Source organism: Dendroctonus ponderosae, unplaced genomic scaffold (genome assembly GCF_020466585.1).
Source record: "Dendroctonus ponderosae isolate FM_Combo_2020 unplaced genomic scaffold, Dpon_F_20191213v2 Dpon_F_20191213_5, whole genome shotgun sequence".
Lineage (NCBI taxonomy): Eukaryota > Metazoa > Arthropoda > Insecta > Coleoptera > Curculionidae > Dendroctonus > Dendroctonus ponderosae.
This window is the reverse complement of record NW_026018715.1, coordinates 11,251,305-11,277,547: the sequence shown is the minus strand read 5'-3', so window position 1 is coordinate 11,277,547 and position 26,243 is coordinate 11,251,305. Positions and strand designations below refer to the sequence as shown.

The 26,243-nt window shown below is 36.2% G+C and overlaps 1 protein-coding gene across 3 annotated transcripts in view; it reads right to left on the bottom strand.

Annotated features, from left to right (window-relative positions):
* LOC109546633 overlaps positions 1 to 26,243 on the bottom strand; it is a 63,943-nt gene that overhangs the window by 17,391 nt on the left and 20,309 nt on the right. For 2 of the 3 annotated variants that reach the window (XM_048666344.1, XM_048666345.1), the window contains exon 2: positions 406 to 717. In XM_048666344.1, the coding sequence (XP_048522301.1) occupies positions 406 to 717 (312 nt within the window). Of the gene's footprint in view, positions 1 to 405; positions 718 to 20,451; positions 20,484 to 26,243 lie in introns of all 3 variants that reach the window. The other variant, XM_019917658.2, reaches the window with a different exon arrangement.

Genomic DNA, 26,243 nt, shown 5'->3' with positions numbered 1-26,243 from the left:
AGTTTGTAAAAAATGAATCCGCCTCAACAATATAGAACTTATCTACAAGCTGAAGATAGTTTCTTTGTTAGGGAGTCAACATGTGTAGACCACTTCAGGTTAGCATTAATGTTCAAACCCAGAAATTTCACTGACTCAACGAATTTAATATTGCTGTTATGAAGGAGCAAGGGTTGTAAAGCTCCTCTATACCATAAGGCCACCGTTTTATTGACGTTAAAACCCAGCAAACTAGTCAGACCAAGACTTGATCATAACGAGATCGCTGGAAACCCTAGAGTGGAGAGACACAGCATCAGAATCACTCCATGCTATGCTTGTGCTTTATTCCAGAGCGTGCATTTTCTCAAGAGCAAAACCGCCCCTTTGAGCCCTAAATATGACTGAAAATTCTCATCGCCTTACCCAATCTTTTAACGCCCTGCAAATACACCCCTTTTTTAAACTCCGAATTGGGCTGCAGGATAATTTGGCCCATTTTGGATTCGCGGCCATCATCCAGCAAAACGTTGTTCTTAACGAAGTTATCGGTTCTCAGTAGAATGTGACCGCCATCCAGAGTTTTTGTGCTGCGAACCAGGATGATGTTGTTCGAGTTCAGTTCGGAACCGTTGATGGTGCGAATGATTTTAGGGCCGGGTTTTGACATCTGTTTAGATGGTTCCAATAGAGGAGAAGCGGCTGGTTTCAGGTCGTCCACGGAGCCGTTTGAAGAAGCTGCAACCGAAAAATAACACTGGATTAAAATGGCTGCAATTTGCTCTGCACATTGTTATTATTAATTGTGGCAGTTTTCAGCCACGTGCTAGTTAAGCGCCTTAAATCATACACTTTAACAAATTACGAATTTTATGGAAGCGGATAGCGCGTCTTGTGCCCCATTAAATTTTATCTAATATTTCGTCTCCAGACCGGAAATGATACCTTCAAGCAATATTAAAAATTCTTAACAACATATGGCCAGACATGTAGACGGTCATTTTCCTTCTTGCCAACGGATGTAAAAACCAATGACTTCCATAAAACGGGATCCGTTTGATGGCACAAAGACATCGCGGGTTTATTCTTTGATAATCTAAGTGAAAACAGCAGCCTGTTCGTCACTGGTTAGTAGGGCCTTGGAAATTTCCCGCTGTCTACGCCAATGCCTGTTCTGAGCAATACAGGGTGGTTCAATGTGGATGTCGTTCCTTTTAAATGTGAGCTTTTTGCGATGGTTTCAGTCGTCACAATTTTTATCAAACATTTGCCTAAACCCAGTTTCGAAAATTCCTAGGAATCTCGTTTATTCCCCAATTTGATTAAAACTTTGCGAAAGCAAAGACGGCTTTGTTGCCTAAAACGCCAAGACAGTTCCGAAATTAGCGCCATTTCGTTTCTAGAATGCAAATTTTTTCAGACTTTTTCAGCAAAGTCGAATTTTAACTTCACCTTTTTTGCAGACCCGAATTGAACTTCCATCTGAATGAAACTTTGGGAAACTGGTAAGACACTTGTGTTCCAAAATATAGACTAGATCTAGAAAACATCAACTTTTAAAAGATCTTAAGACGCTTTAGATGACTTTTAAGTGAAAGAAAGATCCGCAAGTTGAAGTTCAAAAGTATCCCCCGGTTTCAACCCTTCTCCAACTTGAGCCAAACTTTGGCACAACGGAGAACGGAGCAAAAGTAAAGTATTTTAAAAAGGGATAAAAATTTCCGGTTTGTACCAGATCTAGTTTCAAAGATCAAGATTTATTTAGTTGCAAATTTTCTTTTGCAGACCCAACTTTAAAAATCCTCTCAGACCAGAACAGACAACGAAGTTCTTGAGCTTTCAATCAAATACATTTTTGTCAAATTTAAAATAAAGTTATTTGCAAATACCTCAGTGTTTTGTCGATTAATTTTGTCTACGACTTTCTGTACTGATTTTCTGTACTCTCTTGCAGAACTCTAGATGGCTACGCCATTGGATGTACAGTGCAATATCATCATGGTACAGTCGGATATTTTGCAAGACACGAACCGTTAAATGCAGGAAAATTTCTTGTTGAACATGGCATAACGGAAATGGTTACGATAAGTTCTGTGCCATTGATTTTCCGTTAACTAGCAAAAGGTAGAATAAAATTTTATTAAATGTTCCAGCGATCAAGGCGAACAAAATAACTGATATTGGCCAGGAGCAGGCTGATAGAAAGATCATTGAGGTTTGTTGTTATAGTCCAGCGCCGTGCACTCAACGTGTCCTTTTGACAAACTCTGCGAAAAATCTGCTCAATTTTCATGCCTTTCACTATTTGGCAGTCTCGAATATCAAAAGCAAAGACCGTAAATTTTTAACGCAAAATTTCGTGATAGCATTGATAGAGTTTTTAATGGCCCTTTCGGAATCCGCCAGTCATAAAAATGCGATTCGTGTAATTTAATTGCATGAGCAATGTGTTTTTGTTGTCTAGTTTATGCTTCCTGATGGGAAAATTACGATTCCATAAAGGCAGTTTTGGCTGGCGCAAAGTATGGAGCTTTGGCGGGTAAAAAGGTGACCTATATTTCAGTTGAAATAATTCACAAAAGACGGCGAAGAACGGGGGCGGGCGTTAGATGAGGAAAAGAAAATTTCAATTAAGTATGTAGAACGTGTTTGCTCGTTGTTGCAACAATAGAGCGCAATGTTTAAACTACGCCAATTTCGTCGGCACTCCACTGCTGAAGAATGGCCACCGCCAAGTTAAATATAAGAATTACAATGTGGAAAATTTGCATTCTGGAAATTACCGCATGATGGCCGACGTTCTTCCGGCACTTTAAATTTTAATGGGCGATTTAATAAATTACTCAAATTTCTGTCATATTTCGCTTGAGGAGATTTAGTGCATTTCGTCTCAATAGGCCAGAGTTCATTCCGAATGCATTTGCACCGGCTCGTTCACGGTTTGATTAATTATTTTCCGCAGGAACCACAACCACAATCTTAAGGAGATAAAAGTGCACATATTTCAGCAGGACTGTAATAGAAAACGCTTACGTATGCTTAAGCTCAGCCGTTTAAAGCAGGCGTCATTATTTCGCGAGAAAATTGAAAAAAATCGTAATCAAAATTGAGGGCATTTTCAAGAAAATTGATAACAAACATGCTACAGTGTAACTTGCGCACTTCATCAAGCAGTTTCATCGGTGGATAGTTTTCGGAACAAACCAGTCATTTTTTCAGTTCACGTTTCTCATCAGAGCATCTCAAAACTGGGAACCTTCTGAATTTTATTTTTACAATTCTTAATTTTAATTGATCTCAATGTTGCTCTTGTTCGCCTTTGGACAAATATCGATTTCAAGAAAATGATGCCAAACACTTTCGCAGTTTCTTTCTGGTTTAAAGTTTCTTATTCTTTTGACAATGCAAAAAACAATTTTTCAGTTTCATGCAACCGTCTTTTCCTAAATTTGTGATAAATCAATGCACCTGATATTTTTCAAACAGTTTGCTTGTTTTTCGCTCATTTCTTATTTATTCCACTTTTCTTCGGTTACTATTCGGTTCCTAGTCGTTTTATGAGCTCCTGAAGATGATCTGCCTCACATTTAGATCAACATCCAAATACTCTCCTTGCGAGAAATTGCTCAAAATATTATCGAGTAAACCTAAACAAGTAAACTAAAAAACCATCCAAACCTATAGAAGCAAATTTTGAACATTTGAGAGGCTTATTTTTAAGCGTTGAAGCAAAGTTTGGAATCATCGAATTATCTCGCAAACCGGGCACCAATTTGTATAAACTCTTGTTAGCCCAAAAAAGAAAAAACGCTCTTGCGAAAAAATCTTCTCGGAGTGTTAAACTAAGCATTGTTGACAAATGGAGCGTTTTCCTGAAAATTACAGAAATATATTTCCCCTCATGGAAAAGTAGACACATTTTTGCGGTTTTCAAATTACGCTGGAAATTTTCAACACTGTTCATTGCAAACAAACAAATTTTGGTTCCATTGTTTGTAAATGGATGTAGTGTTAAAATAAACTCAAATATGTTATAAAATTGATCCGTTTAAAAACTGATTTTTTCCTCGGCGAGCGATTATATTCAAAGAGGAATTCGATAATTTAAAAAGTGTTCCAGTACAGTATTACGGTCATTTCCAGAAAAACCATACACTTGACAACAATGCCATGCTCAACTCATTCGCAGTTACAGCGGATAAACAAAAAACGTTTTGTTCAACACGGTATTAGCAGTGAGTTTAGTGAACTGAATTGGAGTTTTGCAAGTGGAACTTAAAAGCGGTGTAGCGTAGGAAATCAAAAGAGTAGAGACTTTTGAAGCAGTCATGCAACAGTGCGCGGCGTAGAATAAGAATAAGAAAAGAACGGCAACCTGGAAGACCTGTTGATAACAGTTTTTTTTGAGGAAGAGCTGTTTGTTTGTGCCTTTTGCGTTTTTTTCAGAAAATTTGCCAGTTTTTCAACGGTTTTCGCTTGAAATCGTCTGCATATCGACACCAACAATTTCCAAATCCGATTCTATCAGCTGGGTTATTACCAAAGGTAATGCACGCAAAACCGACTGAAATAACCGCATAAAAGAACGCTTATCGCTGATCAGATTGGTGTAAATGATCACAAACCGAAAAAAACAACATCGACAAGTGCAAAGCTCGACGGCCCTTAATTCGTGCTTTCCAGTTCCCAGTTAATAGCTCAAGCAGTTGAAATTCGCCTGTTCGATAAATCACATTTTCGTCGATATAATGCACGAACTATTTCTTGGGGGAATACCGGAATTGCAACTCTCACGTTGCGGCGATCCGAACGTTGATTCCCAAAAGACGATGGCCTTTGAAAATGTTTACGAATTTAAAAAATCCATTTCCGTTGAAGTCCTTTGATTTTCATCAATCCGCTCTAGACGCGATCGATGGCCGGCTATTCAACAATTCCACCCGTCCAAAACAAATCGGTCTCATACTTCTTTAAGTCGTGGCGTGGCATTAAACGCCATCGTTCACAATTAGCCGGGCCTGCATTTAAACAAATAACCGTCAACTAATTATCATTAAACATTATGGCTGGTCATCGATTGGGCTCAACCTGCCGGCATTTCACAGGCCAATAAATTTATCTAACGGCGTCATTCTATTCACGCGTCCCCGATTTGCAGAGAATTATTGTCGACATACAAGGGCCAGTAGATATTTAGCCATTGGATTGCAGCAAAACAAACAGCCCAGCGACATGAAATTTTAGTCTAATAGGGCGAATTAGATTTGATTAATTAGGCGAAAATGAAACTGCATGTTGTGCCCGTTCAAATCAAGCAAAACCAGCTTTGCAACAACAACAGCCAGCCAACGTTGTCAACAGCGCTTAGTCCATCTCGTTAAAGCTTCGAAACAATCAGTTTTTCCTGATAACATTCCAGAAAATGGCGTCATTCATTTGAATGCTCTCTTATGCACTAAGATGTACCAGTACTTCAAGTAGGTACAGCAATTGTATTTCAAGTGCCTTTATTGTTTGGTGCTTGCTCTTGAAGTTCTACTCACAAAGTACCTACTTATTTGTGTTTGCTTAAACTATCAAGAACTTTTTACGTCTAGTACTAGACGATTTCAAATACTTGAAGAGGAATTCAAATATTCACAAAATACTTCAAATATCGCGAAATTATTCAAAGTGTAGATAGAGAAATTACCAGGACTTGCCCATGTTTAGTTTGCATTAAAGTACGAAAAAATGTAAAAAGGTGTGCAATAAAACTCTGGCTACCCTTAAAAAAACAGAACCGATACTTCGTCTACAAAATAAGGCAACTTTTTTGGATTTTCTTTCAAGTTCTCACTGAATCAACAGCCACTTTGAAAGGTGCTCAGCTGTCTGAAGATGTAAAATACTTAGTGAAGTCGAATTTTACCCCTACCCCTAATTTCCCAATTTCCATTTCTAAAAGCGCCTTCTTCCCAGTGAAGAGTTTTGGGCATATGGTGCCACCTTGGCGAACTCCTCTGCCAATCGAAGCTTAGTCAGTCTTAAGATCTTAGTTGATTTTCAATTGAAGTGAGGCGTTTTCGGAAATACATTGGACCAAGTTGAAATAATCTGGTGCCAGTTCTTCTCTTGCATCAGAATTCAAGAATTGGCACAAGAAATTGCAACTATTGATGAAAGTTGATGAAAAGTGCATAAATCAGCCAAAAAACTTCCAGGACGAGAACCAACTCCATTGAATTCGTTCTGTTGCAAAAACGCAAATTATGTAGGCAAAATCATCAACATTAAAGCAAAAAACCTAACAGAAAAGTTCAGTATTCGAACTCTGAACTCAAATGCTGGACTAAAGTGAAAATGTAAGACTACAGACCACAGTGGAAGACTCAAATCCGCCATACAAACTTTTCAAAAGATGCCAAAAAATCATACCAGCGGCTTTATGACTTTCAGATTTCTTGCAAACGGAGGTTAAAAAAACAATTTCGGCTTCAATCACTTTGCCCAGATTTAAAATCGCGATTATTTCACAAAAAATTACGCTATTATGTGATACGTGCAGAGACTTGCATTAGAGGCAGCATTGGATTCAAAAGTACCTGCCAGAAGTTTTTTCAACAAGAAATACTCGATCACTTTGAACAGATGCGACTGAAGATTTTTTTGAACATCACCGTACTAATCGATCAAAAAATCTGGAAACTTTCAGAAGAATTAATCAAAGAAAAGTTGAAATTGAACTTCTGCAGTATTCCAAAGACACAAACACACAATTTAATAATTTTACATATATTTTGATCTGAAAAATAGTGATTGAAATGAAAAAATCAGAGGTGAAGAAGCATTTGAAAAATATAATAATTGTCTGCCATCATGTAGAACCGCTTTTCAGGATTCCTTTTTGCTCAATTACTTGCCCTAAAATCGCATGCCAAAATATATTTTTATGGCTGTAATTTTATTTAGAACACTGGAAAGTTTCAGACCTTTCAGTAACTTCGTTTGAGGAATGTTACTGTCCGCACTCCCATTTACAATATTTAGAATATGTTTTTGATTGCTGTGTTTTATACTTAAGTTTGTGTTCAATCGATTTTCTTTTGAGGTAACACAAAAATCTTTCAGTCCTTTTTATTTGTTAATCATTCTCTTCGTATTTTTGTTGGAATGAGCGCAGCAGCAAAAAATCATTAATGCAGATTTCATATGAAACTCAGATTTCATATGAAAGCATGACAATTTCTACCATTTCAATCCTCATCATTTTCAGTCAGTTTTGCAAGTATTTCAAATCTGATATGAAATGTGAATGAATCAAGAACTCAATTCTGGTTTTTGTTCTTTCCAAATTGTTACCAGTTTTCAGTATTTGTACTTGCGATATTTTTTTCCGTTCTACTCCTTCATTGCGCCAGTGTTTTCCATAAGTTCCTACAGAATTTTATAGGGGATACCCATGATTGTCGGTAAGAGAAGGTCAGGCAGACTGGGACAGTTTCTGACCAGAAACTTAGCCAAAATTCGAAATGTTTGCAATCGGTATATTCCTAAACTAAATCAAGATTTAACAGTTAAATAATTGTTGGAAATAAAATAAGCAGAAGCAACTGAAAATGCCGATTTTACCCGATTCTGCCCAATAAGCAGGAAAAAAGGGGGCACACATTTTTTTCACCTGCAAAAGCTACAACTTTAGCGGTTTATCAACTTGGTTAACCCGAAACTGTTCCTTAAAGATCAAGCGCTAAAATGGAATCGACGATTATCCAAAACAACGAAAGCTGATGTTGTGAAGTGAGGTTAAGAAGTGCTTTACATGTGGCATTTGCAAGTGCAATCAATCAAATACATTGTTGCCTTACCTACGATCAAGCCTTTGGAAAATATATCAGTTTATCTTGAGAAATTATGATTTTGTAGTTATCTGTGCTCCTTAAATTCCCCAGAAAACACCTAAATAGAATTTATCCCCATTTTAAAAAATCTTTTCGATATTTAGTTTCAGTGTTCATTCAAATTTTTCCGTTTTAGACTTGCCGATCTAATGTGCCTTGAACCAAGAGGAGTCACAATTTCTTCCAAAAATTCGATGCTTTCATAAATTTTTCTCCTTAATTTTTGACGCTTTAAGCTGATAAATTGCATCGAAAATCGAGTTAAAAATTCAGAAAATGTAATCAAAAAACTCGTCAGAGATGAAATAATCACAAATACACTGTTGTTAATCGGGAATATCAAAGCGATTTCCATGGAAAAGCCGAGCCCTCGTATATAAATTATTTTCACTCTTTGTCAGGTGAAATTGTTAATCATGATTTACAGGCAATTCGTCTATATCGTTTATGGTCCATACCAGGCCGGCTTTAGGGAGTTACGGTATGGTTTTATTCGGATTTGCGACACGCTATACATTTTTAACATGTCGCTGTAGTCGGCATTTTGTTATTAGACATCATTAAACAATGGATTCGGTATTTAATTACGCGCCTAATTAAATTGATTTGCAAAAATGCCTTTATGGAGCGACAGTGAATAGAATGAATATTTTCCGCACTGTTAATATTTGATGAGTGATGTGTGCAAGAGATAATCTACATTTCATTCATTTTTAATCTCCAGTACAATTTCCACCCCATAAATAATAAAAGCTCGTAACTTTCCGACTTTTTAAATAATTTGTGAAGGCCATAAAAACCGCGCTGAAATAAAACACTGTAAATCCGAGTATTACCAGCCCGGATAAACCAATAAACATTAGTCGGGCTTTTTTGAATAATGGAATTCTACTTGCGCACTTAATAAATTTTCCGACTGGGTTTCAAAGAGATTTTGGAAAATTCCCGCTCAGCTGGAAATCGCCACAGGCACCGTATACTGTTCCCCTGAAAATTACAGGGTTAAAGCAAACGGGAGACAAGAACGTTCATCATAAAAGAAAGTAGATAAACAAAGAAAAGGATAAAGTAGTCTAAATCTGACAACTTTGTTGGCTGTAACAGACTGAAGGGCGTTTTAATTACACGAACAACGGCCTCATTAGGAACCTTCAGATTACAAGTGTGCGATTACGTTACCCCGGAAAATAACTAAAGAGTGAAAATGTTCCCTACTTCCGTTGCTGAATAAGAGCCGAATTAAAATTCCACACTTCGATAATTTAGGTCCGAACGGGCCTGTAAATTCGAATGGTCCAATGGGTAAAGTTTATCTTGAGAGTATCGCATTTAGGAGATCTATGGCCTAATTTGTTCACTCCTCGAACAGTCAAATTTATACATTTACCTTTTTAACGCTTCTGGCTCAGACTATCGCATTAATTTGCCGACTTTTCCTAATCAGCTTCAACGGAAAAATTCGACAAATTTGCTTTAAACAACCCGGACCTGTTGTTTTTCAGCTCCCTGAAAACCGCTTCTGACGGGAAATTGAGTGCAATGAATCAATCCACTGGGGGCTCCTTTTGATGACTTTCAGGCCCCCGATTGATAAAATTTATAGATTTAAGTCCCGATTGATGGAAAATGAATCAACATCAAGGCAATGTTTGCTGAATTTTCAGGAATCGAATTTAAAAACGTTTTTTCTTCCATTCCATTCCCTTCCAACACGTGCTTTGACACGATTTTTTTCGAAAATGAAGCATTATGCGGAAAAATCTCAAGAGAGCGGTTTTGTTGGCAATTGAACCAGCTATACAAAGTTATATTATTTTTGTGCTTAATCAGTGGCGTATCGTTTTGTACCTATTCAGAAATATATATATATGTTTTCTATAGAATCATGGCGACTCGCCATGTGAAAAGTTTCATGAACATATCTCGAGCGGTTTCGAAAATATTCATAATTTTAATAGGTTTTTATACGACATTCACTCCGTATTTTCGCAACGATGCCCTTAAGGACCCTCATCTTTTAGCACGTTTGATCTTGAAATAATGCCAGCAATCACCTGCGGAAGTTTCTCAGAGTCCTCTTGAATCACTCTATTTAAAATTAATTGTATTTGCAAGGAACTTTGTTGATTACGTTTTTTGTATTTTCACTTTTATCATGAGATTTTCTTCTAATTCTATTTTTGGCTTTGAAGGCGGTTTAATACTAAATTTGTTACACATTCGGTTAATTTTATCTGAATAAATAGAATTAAACAGTATATAATCAGGAGTTTCAAATTCCTTAGGACAATTGTCAGTTAAATAATGTCGATACTTATGGAAATTTGAAGTTGTTTCATTTGTTTTTCTTATTAGCCTTTTAAATTTGCTTTTTGCATTATTGAGTGATTTGAGTTACAATTTAAGTGTGAATTTAATTATTCGCTTTGCATCGTAGTATCGCAAGTATTTGTGAAATTTCGTTCAGATTTTTCAATAAAGTACCGATAGCCTTCATAAAAAAGGGCCCAAAATTTTTAGTTAAATTAAAAACAAGTTGACCCACACACCGTAAAGAGCTAAATGAGAGTGTGAGCACATAACTAAATTTCAACACCTAATCAAATAAAAAATCCACAATTAAAACAAATTGAACATTATTCTATTCTATCAAAATTCGATCTAAAATTAACCATTTCATTCCAGTAATTCCTGGACGTTCAGATAAAAATTTAACGAATGAGAAACAAATATTCAATATAAGAACCATCTTCAAAACCGAAAATACACTTTGATGTAAATTTCAAAGGCAAAATCACATGACAAAATTGAAAATACGAAAAACGGAATTTACAAGATTCCCTGCAGATACCTGGAAAACAGACCGTTTCATATACAGGCACAAATACCTACAAAACAGCCCAAAATATATTCGTGTTCATTTCAATTCGACCTTCACTATTCATGGGCCTGTTTTGCGTGAATCTCCTTCAATCCCGCATTTTAAACCATTCGCATCCTACGAAATCCTTTGAAAACCGTGTCAATAAATCATACTTTCCTTCATTCTGCTGCTGCTATATATTCGTTTTTTTGCCTAATAAATTGCAGTAAATGTAACATAAATCGAAACGGCCTAACCCAGCCAGCATAATTCCACTTTGATTGTCTTAAAACTGCAGAATTGTTAATCTTTGTCGACGGCATTCGAATCATTGCCTGTGGCACAGTTATTAATTAGAAAAGTTTTAATTACCTTATGTCGTGGTCCGGAGCCATTGCCTGGAGTTTAACTATGTCTTACTTTCCTATTTTAAACTAACTTACGTAAAGGTTAAATTTTCGGAAAGTTACGAGTTTCGAGTGCCATAGGTAATGCACATTAGTGTGAAGCATGTGATGAGCTATTTATTTTTGAAGATAAATTTCGAATTTCGAGCGGTAAAACGAATAATTTGCCTGGCAAAACCATAACTTTGCCTTCATTGGGCGACATTCTCCCTGATGTCATACTTCTGCAACAGAATTGCCGATTTCACCTAATTAATTTAGCTATTTTGAGCATTGACTTTGTCGATGTTTTAATCGCATGTTCACGTACCGACAGATACCATTTAACTTGTCATTGCATTATTTCGTTCAGGGAAAGGCTGTATGTGTTTAGAAGTCGTTAAAACTTTCAGGTAATTATATCGGCCTAAAATGGCAACATTACTTAGATAATTAACTGAACTATTAGCCAAAACTCTGTGTTTTTTCTTAATGTACTTTTCATTGCCTGATTGTTTTCAACTTTCCACGGAAACTACTCGCAAAAGTACACCAATTTAGCGAATCGCTGATAATATAATTCATCAATCCATCGTACTTAAAGAGCCTTTTAGTCCATGGGGATCACAAAAAAGCCCTGAAATTCGTGTTGCGATTACTGAAAGGAACTGGCTTCGTTTAAATTCAGCCATGGCCGTAAAGTCCGATTTTTCTTGCCGACTTCACCGGTAATGCTGATTATCTGGACAAAAGGCAGCCACTGTCTGCCTGGATAAATTTACTTCGCCATCAATGGAATCGTTTAACTCCACATAAGCGTTTTATTTTTATAAAGCAACGCGGGAATATGAGCGAAACGTGGGCTATGGATAAATCCCGATTGTTCAGAACTTGGGCTGATTGCCTTCATTTTAAAAGCACACTGTTTTAGATTAATATTTCATCGATGTTTAAACGGCTCAAAAATGTCGCTGGCAGACAAGTTAATTCTTACAAAAAAGTTGAAAAAAACACACTGATAATACTTGAGTTGCAGTTGCAGGATTGTCAAGCAAAATGAGGTAGAAACAAAAAATAGATTATAAAATAAAGTTTTAACCAAATTGTTTCATCGGCTCAAACATGAGCTCGCGTTTTTAATAATGTCTGACCAAGCAGTTGAGCTTCAGTCGTCTTCCCTCCTCCATTGGATAGAGAATTCAGCAACTCACTTGACTGGGGAAAACTGGCAGATCTGACACAAAAGGCACATTTTTTGGTGTTTTAAATTTAGGTACAACGCAATCATCAAATCATTTCAAACATCGCACCACTTTTCTGCTCAGATCTCAGAGCAATAGAACTCATAGTGCGAGTTTCCATGCAAAAAGGGAAGTTTGAATTTTACCCCCGTTAGGTAAAGTAAGTCATCAAAGTTAACGATTTTTTACGTTCAAAATATTGTATTTTCTTTCATTTTCAACTTCCTAATTTATTTTAATTCTCATCGCACTTTTCGTTATTTCACATTATAATGTACTCAAATTAAATTTTTCAAACTCTTATAAGTATCCTTGTTGCTGTTAACTATTTTTTCGCCCCCTTATATTTACTATCTTCCATTCCCAATTGACGCTATTATTTCCTGTGTTTCTCCATTGTCTCAGCCATTTTAGGTTTATCGGCTTCTGGACCTTTTGCACTAATTTTTCTTTTCTCTTCATCTCCCTTTTTTAATTCTAAATGTTCCAATCCTCAATCCAATGTGTTTGTGATTGTTAGTCGTTTACTTTTCTGACAATTTCTTGATTCTTACTTCTTTTAGCTTGTTATAAATCCGAGCGTTTTTCGCACTCTCTTTTATTATAAATTCTAATTTATGAAAATTATATATTTCACACTCCTGTACGCCTTATTCTTTACTTTTTGCCGGCCCATTTTGTCTTTACGATTTTCTACTCCATTTTCATTCCCAATTACTCAATCAACGCTATTATTTCCTTTTTTAAGAGAAACCTTTTTCATCTGCGTCTTCTGCAGCTCTTGCTCTCGTTTTTTTCCTGAATCGTCCGTGTCTCCTTCTCATATGTTCTCCAGTCGTTTACCTTCACATACCTCGCCTATCTAACTTCTTTCACTCGCATAATCGTCTTCCATCCATATATTTGAATTTTTAGTCGTTTACCTCGTCTGATTTTCTTACTTCTTTTAGTTTTAGTACTGACTGCGAGCGATCTTACACAGTTTTTCGGTGTAAACTTTTTCAAACTCTTGTATTCGTTGTTGTTAACTCTTGTTCCGTGTCGTTTTTGTCTTTACTCCTTTGCCATTCCATCCTTTTGCTTTCGATCTGTTTTTCAGTTATTTTTCTTCAAAAACCCAGGCTCTCTGGATTCTCTTACTTTGCCTCGTTCATTTTCTCTGTCTAAATATCTTGATTTCCTCTTGCTGTGACTATTTCTTGCTTCTTACTTCTTTTAACTGATTTTTGTGATAAGTGTGATTTGTGAAATTATATTCTTTGAACGTTTGTATTCGTTGTTGCTAACTCTTATTTCGTGTCCATTTTGTCTTTAATATCTTCTACTCCTTTCTTCAGTCTAAGCCATTTTCGACTTACCCGCTTCTGAACATCTTGTTTTCCTCATAGTTTTTCTCACCTCTTTTCTGCTTTTGCTTTCTATCTGTTTTTCAGTGGTATTTCTTCACATACCTCGCCTCTCTGACTTCATTTACTTGTGTAATCTTCACTATCCATATATTTGTGTTTCTCAATCGCGCGTTTTTCGTCCTCTCCTTTCTTGTAAATACTAATTTATTAAAACTATCTTCTTCAAACATTCATATTCGTTGTTGTTAACTCTTCTTTCGTGCCCTACTTTTAACAACTGTTTTTTACAAAAACCTAATGTGTTTGCCAATGGCAAAATGGCACACAAAGTCTTCCCAGGAGGACTTGTGAGGCAAGCGACTAAATTATGACAGACCTTGCAAAAAACGACCAAGAGAAAACAGAGATTATTATTGAAAATATTCCGGAAGAAAGACGAAGTCGAATGAGTAAATGAGAGAAGTAACAGAGAGAAAGTTGAAAGTATCTTAGAAAATGATGAAGATTATAAATAATAAATTATGGGAAAAGCCGCTCGAGTAAAAATTCTTATTTTGGTTGGAACTAATGGTTTTTCCACTATACACTTGTTCACTTTTTCCAGTATTCCGTATATATTTTTCCGGACATGTGATGACGCACAACGTCCACGGTGCCATTAATAATGTTAACGTAAACGTCGTCGCGTAAAACGTCCATTGGCAACATAAAACTATTTCCACCTCGTATTTCAGTTGCAGCTTTTATTATCGGCTTTTCCTATTTTTGAAAGCAGACCAAAGAGCCCCATATTCTGGAGCTTATAAAGTCGGCCACCTGCACCGGCAACTGACACGTTGATCCCTTTATTCGCGTACCAAAATAAGCAATGCAAAAAAGTATCCGCTTATCCCTGACGCTCATATTTCATCTTTTATATTTTATGTCTCGAGCTAAGGTCAACCTGTTGCCCTTCCTGGTGTTTCCAACGCCGAGATGAATTCCTCCTTTAAATTATCGATGCCCCGCATTTTCCTCATATTTTCCAAGTTTTCTTTGGGGCCGATCCCCAACCTTAATATGGTGCCACGGTATCTTTTTTTCGTTAGTCAATTGCAATCTGCTTGAGTGAAAATCTTCAGCTTCAAGGCAACCGTTCCAAACCGACTCGTAAACCCGGTGCCGTCCCTCGCCATAAACAAGTCCCGATAAAAACTCCCTAAGACCGCAATCTCGCTCTAAACCTCGTAATAAGTTTTCGGAAATTATTCGAAAACTAAACTAGGAATTTTCCGACAAATAAAGCGTGCCCCGTAACAAAGAAATTCTATTCGCCATAAGAAAGCATTAAATTACCCATCTTACAAAAGGTTGCGGGATTGTTAGGATTTCTTTATTTGCTAGTTCTTGCCAAACATCGAGGACCAAAGCTCGAATAATCGTGATTTTGTGGATTTTATTTCTTACAAATAACTGGCTCGTTGCGTTGTAAAGAATTTTAAAGAGGTAGCGAAAGCGCTGGACTTCACCAACACTGACGCCCATTCAATTCAAACCAACCACATTCAATAAAACGGTGCACTTTATGTTTATTACCAACTCTTGGATTCAATTATTCGTCTTTTTTCGCTTCTCGTTAATATTTTTCCTCAATGAAATTTGTAGTTGGAGATGCAAAAAGTGCAAATTGCCTTCCTCTGAAAAATAGGTTTTTGTGACTCAAAACGCTTCAACTGTGGACTCCGTATGGACCGACTACTAACGAAGAAACCGACAAATCCTCTAATCTAGTTAATTGATTTTCGACTGGAAGCTGATCAAAAACCAGTCACACTTAACTTAAACTAGCCGAGGCAAAAGAAAATAAAACAGTTTCGCAACTGGCCAGCTTGGGGGCAAACTGAACGGAGCAATTTTTGATATTACGTGCCCCTAATGCCAAAATGCTCGTTTTGTTCCTGCGGGATGTGCAGATGGCTAAAAATACCACTTACTACTGTGTTCTTTCTCGGAATTTGATTTAAGAATAATTGGGATAACGGCCAAGATCGGTCGTTTATTCGACGGAGAACCGGGAAAATATGCCTAATGTGAAGCGAAAACTAACAGGCATATGTGGAGTTTGCAGGAAAACAACACCTTGAGGAAAAAATGCTTTTCGGATTTGTATGTGCTAATATAATATACGGTTTATACAAATTAAATTTGAGGAGTGAATTTCAAGTTAACTTCTACTTGCTTGTCTGTATTGCAATACTTTGTATTGATCTCCTTGTTGTTTTTGCCAATATTGAGATTTGCAAGATATATCTGGAAATTTTTGCGACTGGGGCAAGAAATTGCCAATGTAAGTTACTCAATTACGGTGTAAAATTGCTGAATTGTGAAAATGCCACTTTGATGGGTCATTTCAATGATGTTGCAATAAATTTAGTTTTGAGTGAAAGTTGAGACTCAAATCCCTTCTAGAGAAACAACTACCTTTCCTAGATAACGTTCATGTTAGAAAACTATAGAAAACTGGGGCTGAAAGGTTTGGAAAGTTCAGAAATTCAAAATTCTGGAAATGTCCCTCAAAACCTGGCAGGTTTATTTGGTTGTACATACTTTTGGGCAACAAAAGCAGAAAAATCGAGTATTTAATGCGAAACGAGTCTTGAAACTTTTAACAAACGACGACCTTTTATGCAGTCAGAAAACATGACCGTCAATTGAACACTTCAATGGAAAGAACATGAGGAAATCCCCCGTGGTAATGAATATTTTGATTAAACCACTGATATCGCATTTCCTGCTATTCGAAATCGATCAGCATTTTGTCTTTTTTTCTTCGCTTTTGGTGGAAATCAAAGCAGTAAAGTGCAGAAGCGGCCTGTTAACGGTTTTCGATCGGAAAAGCGGCAGGGGCGGCGCCGCCGCCCCATTTGTCACTGGCAACACGACTTAGCATATCGGCCGCCTCTCAATTTGCCGCCGCTGTCATAGCTGAATTTCAATTTTCAATTCCCGCACATTTTAACTGCCTCCCTGCTGTTGCGGATTCGGCCATAAAACTTCTCTCTTTGACCCCATTTTGGGTCTTGTACCATCGCATTTATCTCATCTTTTCACCTTCATTTATTTGTGTTTTTCTCGTGTTAATTAGCGACAAGTTTCCTGTTGTGTGCAACAACATACATCGCTTCGAATCACATAAGAGGAGAAGTTTAAGCGAGTATTTTTTACTCAGCTAGAGTTGAACGTGATTCTTCAACTCGATAAAATTGCTCGAGCATCATTGATTTTTGAGCTACTGCCTAATACTCGTATGCCATTCATAATTCTTCATAATAAATCCATCTCAAGATAGTAAAAAAATGAACTTATAAAATTTTTGGATGTTTTTTTTTGCCTCGGAACACTCAATCGCAAGTCATTGATCAGCTTCCACAACTTAAGATTTCTTATAGGAAGCTCAAAATAGGCTCATCTTTTACACTTTTTCTCTGTGATACTAGTTGGATTCTAATTCTTCATCCAGTGATAGATTCTGAAACTTCTCGCGGAAGAAAAACTAACACTTTTCTTGAATTCTGACTCTTTTTGACAAGTGGTGTAGAAATTATTAAAAAGTTAGCGAAAAGCATGAAAAATTCGCGTAATCTTGCACCTCAATATCTAAAAATTTCACTGTTTCTTCAATCACGTGCCATTTTCTGCTCCAGGCTTCCAATTCTCTATTCAGTGATAGCAAAACGAACTCTGCTGATAAAATAGTTCATGAAAAACGTCGATAAAGGCAGCGTCATTTGAGTCGATTTAGCGATTTAAAAAAACAGCGTCAAATTAAAAATTATCCCATAATGTTGACTTTTTTGAAAAAACTACCCACATTTCATATGCTATGCTTTAGGGGCTAAAAGCAGCAATTAGTGATATATTAAGCGGTGTAGAAATTTGCGCTCCAGGTCAATCTGTTTCTGAGAAATTAACTAAAAGATGAGGGAAAATAGGAAAATTTGACCAAATCTTGCCGATTATTGTCCGATTTTTTTATTTTGCTTTTGAACGAAAAATGTCAGTGTTTCTTCAATCACGTTCAATTTTCTGATTCAGACTTTCAATTCTCTATCCAGTGATACAAAAATGATCTCTCTGGCTCAAATGATTCACTTGGCGTTTAAACAAGAAACGCGCAAAACTGAAACTTTTCTCAATATTTTGACTTTTTCGAAAAATCTGCCAACATAATGAGCGCTCCAGCACAGTCTGTTCCTGAAAATTGATAAAAAGTGTGGCGAAAAACATGAAATTTTGGACTAGTCTTGAGACAAACTATTAAAAGCAGCCTCAACGTTCTGATCGTTCTTCGGAGGATTCTCGCGCATGAAGCTCAGGAAACAGTAGCTCAGTGAAAAATAACAAATTTATGAGAAGAATTTATCGACTTAGTGACTTGAGAAAATCCCTGCCTACGACGCAAAAAGGAGAGAGTTTCTGGATGAAGACTTGAAAAGGTGAAAAAGTAGATCAGCTATAAGAAATCTCCGGAGAATATTGAATACTTTGATATCAAAAGAACGAAGAAAAAAATTCCAAGGTGAACATGTTGAAAAATAATGTCTAAAAATGTAAAATTATCAGAACTCGTTCAGACACAGATGATGACCAGAAAAACGTGATAAAAATCGACATGACTAGGATTACTGAAAACACTATTTTGGATAAAAGCCGATTCAAATTAGAACAGCTAGAGCCGAATGAAGGCAAAGAGGAAAATGAAATGCAGAACATAAAAAATGGATGGTAGATATTTATGTGGCATGGGTTCGTGAGTAAATGGCCCCACTTCAGTATACGGAAATATGTGTCCCTGCCGATCGGTCGTTTTCTATCCCATTCCGGTCGGCGGACTCGGAAAAATCACCAAATGTATTCCGGATGATATCCATCTCAAAATATGACCTAGTAAAAATCGATTGTGGAGATCGCGCATATATTCGTCGGAATTGAGTTTGCAGCCTATAGGGAATAGCATGCAGTTTATTGCCGCTTCGCAAAACCTCGAAAAAATTTCAATCAAAACATCGAAAGTAGCATGTTCGAGTTGCAACGATAATCACACAATAACGGGCCCGCTATTAAATAAAATAAAACCGCAATTCAGGAAAATCTAATATTTATCAAGTTGGGGCCGACAAGTTTACAGGTGAAAGACGCTCCACAAATTGGGTTTTGTCAGCAAAGGCGATATATCTTCGCGCTCTATTGAAACAAGATGGCAAACAAATTTCAAACTTCATGCATATTTTCTTCGCGCAAATATTGCATAACAAATTCACATATTAAACCGATGAAATATCAACATTTCAGAATTGATGTGGGATATGTTTTGCACATAACATATCATGTGGTGAATTCATTTGGTTTATACCAGGGAGCCTAGAGCGGGTAAAAAATCAAATCGATTTCAATTTGCTACATCGGAAGTGTACTGGAAATATTTCCAATATGCAGAAATCTTCCCTGGAACGACATTTCAGCGACCATCAGCCAGATTTCTGAAAGCAGAGAAAAAGTGTCCACAAGAAGAATAGATGAAAATTCAACTGAAAAACCCCAAGAGAAGAAAAAAGTAGAAATAATATCAAAACAGGCACAGAAAGTAGGTGTTGACGATGAGTCGGATGCTTTGCAGACTGAATGACAAAGATCCAAAAAACATCGGATTTACCAAAGCCGACACAAATAACATGGACGCAGCACGAAAACACTGACAAAAACCATAGAGAATTTAAAGAAAATTATGCCAATATATTTATAAATATTTATGCATTTTAAAAAATATTCTGGGAAACCTAAAAGTGCAGATTAAAGTTAGATCATGGATCAAAATAAGACAACAGAAGGCAATTCCAGGAGCAGAAAACCAACATGCAACACTGAAAAAACATACTCAAACGTCTGACGATGTTAAACCTGTTCGCCTAAAAAAAGGTTTAAAAACTAACCAAATAGGAAGTAATTCGGGCAGTAAGAGCACAGAAAAAGAACAATCAAGATCCTGAAAAGATCAACAATTAAATACTTAAACTGATTGCAAAACATCAAAAAATAATTTTGAAAAATTTCACACACTAAACCAAATGCTCATTTTAGTAGCAATTTTCGATTGCATCTTAAAACAATGTGCCCAACGAAAGTGTCTAAACCATGGGTAATTTAATTGATTAACACACACATACTTAGACACGCAAATTCGCCCTTATTGTTTAATCAGAGCTTTGTGTACATTCTCCGCGTGTTTTATTCGATTTAAAGCGTTTCCTCGCATAATTTCGCATTTCAACGGAACATTTTCAAGACCATATCAAGTCTAGTATATTTTCTGATGCATCATAAAAAAATCTCCGGAGATTTCGCTCAATTTAATATGCAAAAGGTGCAAATCTCGGAAAATCCTCAAAATCCGATTTTACGGTCTGAGGTTCATTTTGCAAAGTAGGGCTTACATCCCCTGAAAAAATGATTATATTCATCTAAAAACCGTCGAAATGTGCCTCTAATATTCATTTTAATGGTGCACATTTTTTACTGTTTGTAAAAAAGTGCGAAAATACCCAACGGCATGTGGAGCCGATTTAGCACTGGGTTAAAGATTTGATTTTTTTACACGTTCATTTCCCTACTTCTCTGAAGCTTGAAGTACATAGACAAATAATATTTCTGAACCGAGAGAAAATTAATGAAAAATTATTGTGAAAACTACTTTATTTAAAAATGGTTGGAACTTACCGTCAAATGTCTTACTCATTGTTCATTGTGAGCTGAAAAAAAAAACAAATTAGAAAACTCATATAACTAACATAAACTCCAGAGAGAGAATATAGAGACTATAACACACAGATAATCGCAAGTGTAAACTGTGCAAGTACAGTGACCCAGTAGAATAATCTAGCAACTCACACTACTACACTAATTATTGTTTGATCTGCACCGATCGTGCTCTATGCGCTCCTTCAACCACCCGCGCAATCCGCCGCTACCCCCTTGTCCATCCGACACAAGGCCCTGATTTAACTGGAGATTTCGCTGCATTTAATCCAGCGCCGGTAGCGCAATTGAGTACTAGAGTAGTATTCGCTATTTGTTGATACCGAACTGATTGTGTGCACCGCTGAGGTGCTTGGTGATGCAAAACTGTGGCGCTAAATTTCCTCCTAGATTTGGGTTCAAAAATAAACTGTGGGTTATTTAATTAATAAATGATTACAAAACACTACAATCTCCCATAGAAACCTTATAGGAAAAACGGTGTTTCTCAGCCCAAAAACAAATCGATTTCCTGAGCAAAACAAACGAATTAAAACTTCCATTAAAATAATAAATATGTAACTGGTCATTATAGGAACTAATTTCGTTCGGTTCCCCAGTTCCGCTCCTCATTTTATGTCTCCAGTCCCCAAGTTTGTGCCGGAAAAGAGTTGCATCCTGATTTATCTATTTGCTAAACGAATTTCGATTGCCTTTATTGAGACTTTATGGTAATGGTGGAAAACAGCGCAGGATTCATCGTTGTTTACATTAACATGAAGCTAATCAATCAGTTGGCAAATTACCGCTAATAGAAACCTGATTATATTTTAGCAAACCGCCAATTATCGCCTATTTACAGTGCACAATACTGTCTTATTAACAGCTTTTGCATTATGCACGAAACTAACGAATTAACAGAGCAAGTTTCGTTCACAACGAGAACAATAATTACAAATTGAAATAATTTATCTTCGTCAAGTGGCGCAGCAAGTTTGATTGTAATTTAGCCATTATGATGAATTATGATGTATCGTATGAATTACTGACGAATTAAAGGTATTTATTACAGCCATCCGTTACACGTGCATACATTTCTGGATGAAAGGGACTTTGCTTTTGTCTAATCCGCCCAGGCTTCAAGGTTTTAATTAGTTTCACAGAAAAAAAACAGTCAACTGACTAGACTTTGCCAAACCTGAAAAATATGTTAATGTAATAACTAGGGCACAGATAAAACGAAATAAAAGCTCAGAGAATTTGAACATGGCACCAGAACTAACAGGAACTGACAATTTTCATGCGGGAATTTTAATTTTCTAGAGCGTTAATCCGTAATTTCTAAGACTCAATTTCGTGACATTTTGCGAAATTACATTGCATTTCAAACGAACTTTTGCATTTAGTACAATGGTCATTAAGGCCAACGGTAGGGTCGCTTTAAAATTGCCCCTAAAGTGCTCAATAATCGAAATTATTCCTCAAAGGATGCCCCAAAGGCTAATTAAAAAATAAAAACCGAACGGACTCATGAAGTGAAAGGAGAGTTGCTGTACATTGAACTTCCATTCAGAGCGCTCTATTTGTGGCACGTTTTCTTGGATTTTTTCGTTTGGGATCAGAGCATTTTTAACAACATATCTTACCACTTTGGAGCACCAAAAACTCAATAAGTAAAACAATTTTTCACGCAAAAACTAGATTTCAAAATCACACAAAAATGTACAACATGAGGCCATAATTTCGAACATGACCACATGTTTTTGCTCATATCTGAGGAACATATAAAACTAAAGCGCTCGTTTTTGTAGCACTAAATAGAGAACTAAATAGCACATTTGCGACTTAAAAGATCACTTGGGAAATTTGGGCAATTATCACACAAAAGGCCAAAATTTAAATATAAGTAGTTGCTTTACCCTTTAAGGTTTTTTATCACATCTTATCGCTCGCCAGAGTTGAAACGATCGTTTTCTTACCACTGGATAGAGTATTTAAAACCCCATTTACCCAGTGGGTCTTGGATTGGRAAATAGCATCKATTTYCACAGAWRTAATTGCAAAAAATMATTTGCTTGTTGGAGRTCTTCTGAGCGACGTGMAAGACACGTTTAAAAGTAATCTGRGCGSCCGTTAACCGTTTTTTCTAGCTTAATGATCCATAAATTGCAAACTAATTKACCAGAAAATCAYCAATAATTTGCGACAATTCACGTTCCCCGAGTTCTGGGCGCTTAGAGCCTGAGAACCTCACTTGAACTGTYGCTGAAGCCTTTCAGTTCTTGCAGCACTTTTCTGAGCGCCSCTTCTCATCCGTTTGATWTAAATAATTGCCATTTCTCTCATTGAGCTGTGGAATTTTACAAAAAAATTAGTTCTGAGGTGTTCGCTACCAAATAAGGCAAAACTGCYGGTTARCTTCTCATTGGAGCATCAGAAGATCATTATCAGTCCAGTTTTATGCAAAACAAGAACAAGTCAACAAAAAGCAGCAATAATAGGTGCAAATTCGAGTATAAAGGTCTTCTGAGATTTTCTTCCTCTCTTCAGTGTGTATGATCAAACCCCAATGTATAAGTGTTTGCAACCTTGACAGCACATATCTAAGTGCCACCGAAAAGTCTTCTGATCCTCTTTACATCATTAAAAGTACATGTTCTGATTGATTTGAGCATGCAGAAAAAAGGTTTCTGAGGGGTTAGTTTGCAGGTGAAAACAATTTTCATTCAACTCAAATGAATCTTTTTTGCAATCAGTTACTTAAACAAGCTGAAGCCTTACAAGGCTTTAAAATGTAGCCCTATGAGTCTCACTTGAACGTTCTTTATGCAATTTGAGCATTAACGCCACAAATTCCACGTTCCTTACTACTGAAAACTTCAGAAAAATCTGGCCCGCTCTAGTAGCAAGCAAAAGTATTCTAATCCCCTTCCTGTAAGGAAAAGTTCTTGTACACAATAGCAAATCTGCTGCTTCTGAGACTTTGGCGGGTAAAATACATGTTCTCACTGGTGCCTCAGAAAGCGCTACTAACTACTTGAGCAGCACAAATCTCAGAACAAAAATGTTTTGAGGACAATCAAAGGCTGTAGCTCTTAGCTACAGCTTTAGCACTGTATCCAAGTTTGTGCTATTAAATGTGTCAGTTAGGAAAATGAAACGAATACTGAAATTGATTTCGGCAGTCGATAAAATTAATTGGAAAACTTTGTAAAAATCGAAAAAGCCGGCCTGGATGTAATAACTAGTCGAAGCATCCATCATGCCTATAGCTATTGGCTCGTTCTTCGGATTTAATCAGTATTAATAGCTTCTTCCGCACCAAACAACCTTATCGGGCTCCCGCACCTTCCTAACACGTGTATTCATCATCCCCTTTATTATAGACGAAGCGAAGGAGCCAGGGAACAGCCAGACGCTTGACTACGCTTTTTTAAAGGTTGATGTGAGTATAACAAGCCTGGCTTTGCATGTATTAAAATGGAAGATATTGTAAAGAAAATTGAAAATTGCCTGCGCCCGTCAAACCGATCGCATTGGAAAAATAGTTGGGCAATTCCTCTTCATATTTACCACAACGCGAGTAAACATGTAAAAATCTCCATACTACCCCTTTATCGGCTTTCCGGGCAATACGGGCATCTGAATGGGATAAAATCTGGGTCATCGATCTGACTTCCAAAAATGTTATTAGAGTAATGGCTACATTTAGACCCTGTTCGAACTGGCCGCTATCACAAAAAACATCTGTTAATACGTGTTTCACCCATCAAGTGCTTGTCAGCGTAATGGGGGCGACTTGGTAAAGAGAAAAATCGGACTATTAAAGTTGACAAATAAGGGAAGTCTCAGCCCACTTTCGACCGCCGCTCACTGAAAGAATAATGGAACGCTGAGGTAAACAAAAAATATTTGATCAAAAGCTAAAACTAAAAGGTTTTTGAGGCGAATTTGCTACTTTATTGTTAAACAAACTAGCTCCTTGCTACCCCGATTTTTTCCCGCAAAAAACTTCATGTACTGGTGGAATAAAGTTAGTTAATTTTCTTGCTTAAAACGCCCACTTTTTCCATTCTACAGTCTCAACTATAAAAAAAATATTTTTGTAACCTGAAGCGCAAAATTAATGGAATCAACCTGAACATCTGGATGGCGAAACTTTCGTTTATAAAAACCGGTCAAATCTAAAATGCCATAACCAGATGAAAACCATTAGCAAGATTATTGGGAAATGATGAAAAACAATATACGATTAAAATTCAAAATTCAATTCTTATAAATGTGGCAAACATCTGGCTAACATTTCCTTATAAACAATTTACTGAAATATTTGTATAGAGTTCTAAAACACTTTTCATATTTTTGCATGTGTTTAAAATAAAAGCATAATAAAAAACACTCGAGTTTCAATGTTTAAACCGCCGTTGTATCAAAACCTCATGAGAAGAATTATCGATGCAATTAGAAAATTGAGAAAAACGGATAAATTTAGGAAAAATCAGCAACTTTAGGGCCATGAATAAATCTTGAGAAAATAGATCCAGTCGTATATGTATTGTCATGTCTTTAATTCATATTATTTAATAAAATCAGCAAATAAATAAAAAACACTCGCGTTTTAGTGCCATAACTTCAGTTTAGAAAAAAATTCAAGACACTTGAAAAATGCCTCAGTTTCATTTCAAAACGTAACTAATACCAAAAGCAGATGAGAGCAATAAAAGCTCGAATTAAAAATTATTGCAAAAATACTATACGTTGAACTAAAAATGTTTCATACATTTAATGAAGATAACTTTAAAAAAGCTTGTAAAATCCTTTGTTCTTTACTTCCTTAAAATATCTCTAACTAATTAAAAATTCTTTGCATCCAGTCTTTCCGCTCTTTTTACTAAGTCTACTTAATAAAATCAAAAAATTTGAAGAATCAATGATGAATATGATCGTGTTTCATTTTAAAAATTTTCATTTGAAATACGAGAATAATTTGCATGATGATAATAAAACACTGAAATAAAATTCAATTCTCATAATTTAAAAAAGAATTAGTCGAAAGGAAAACCTGCAAACAACTAACTAGCAACTAAGAATTTCTTAAAAGCAATTTTATAAAGGATTTGTATACGGTTCTAAACCACTGTTTATATTTTTGCATGTCTTTTATTCAGATTATCAGTAAATAAATAAAAAATCCCCTATTTTCATAGTGAAAACCGCCGTTTGCAAAAATTCTGCAAAACCAACTGCAGTCCAAAAATGTTTTCAGTTTCACCATCATCATAAAAGTCAAATGCTCTAATGCCAAAACCAGACAAGAACAAATATCGATACGGTTATAAAATAGAGAAAATCGGCACCTTAAGGGCACCTTGATAAATCTTGAGAGAGAAAATACATCAGAAGAAAATGGCAAAAACCATGATTTAAAATATTTCACTATATTATAAAACACTTTGCTCAAAGTCCTATATTTCCATTTCTTCATTGCTTTCATTGGGATTATTTAACAAAATCAGTAACCAAATAAAAAATCTCGCATTTCAGTGCCATAATTTAAGTTAAAAAAAATTCAAGACAATTGAAAAATGCCTTCAGTTTCAGAAAATTGTGAAAACGCACCATAAGATGAAGAAAAGGCAGAAATTTAAACAATTTTTATAAAATTTTATCAGACTATTTTTTCATTAAGTTAGAGAGATTACTTACTGAACTAAAAAAGTGATATGAATGATAAACATATAAAAACTAACAAGAATAAAATAAAATGGTGTTGC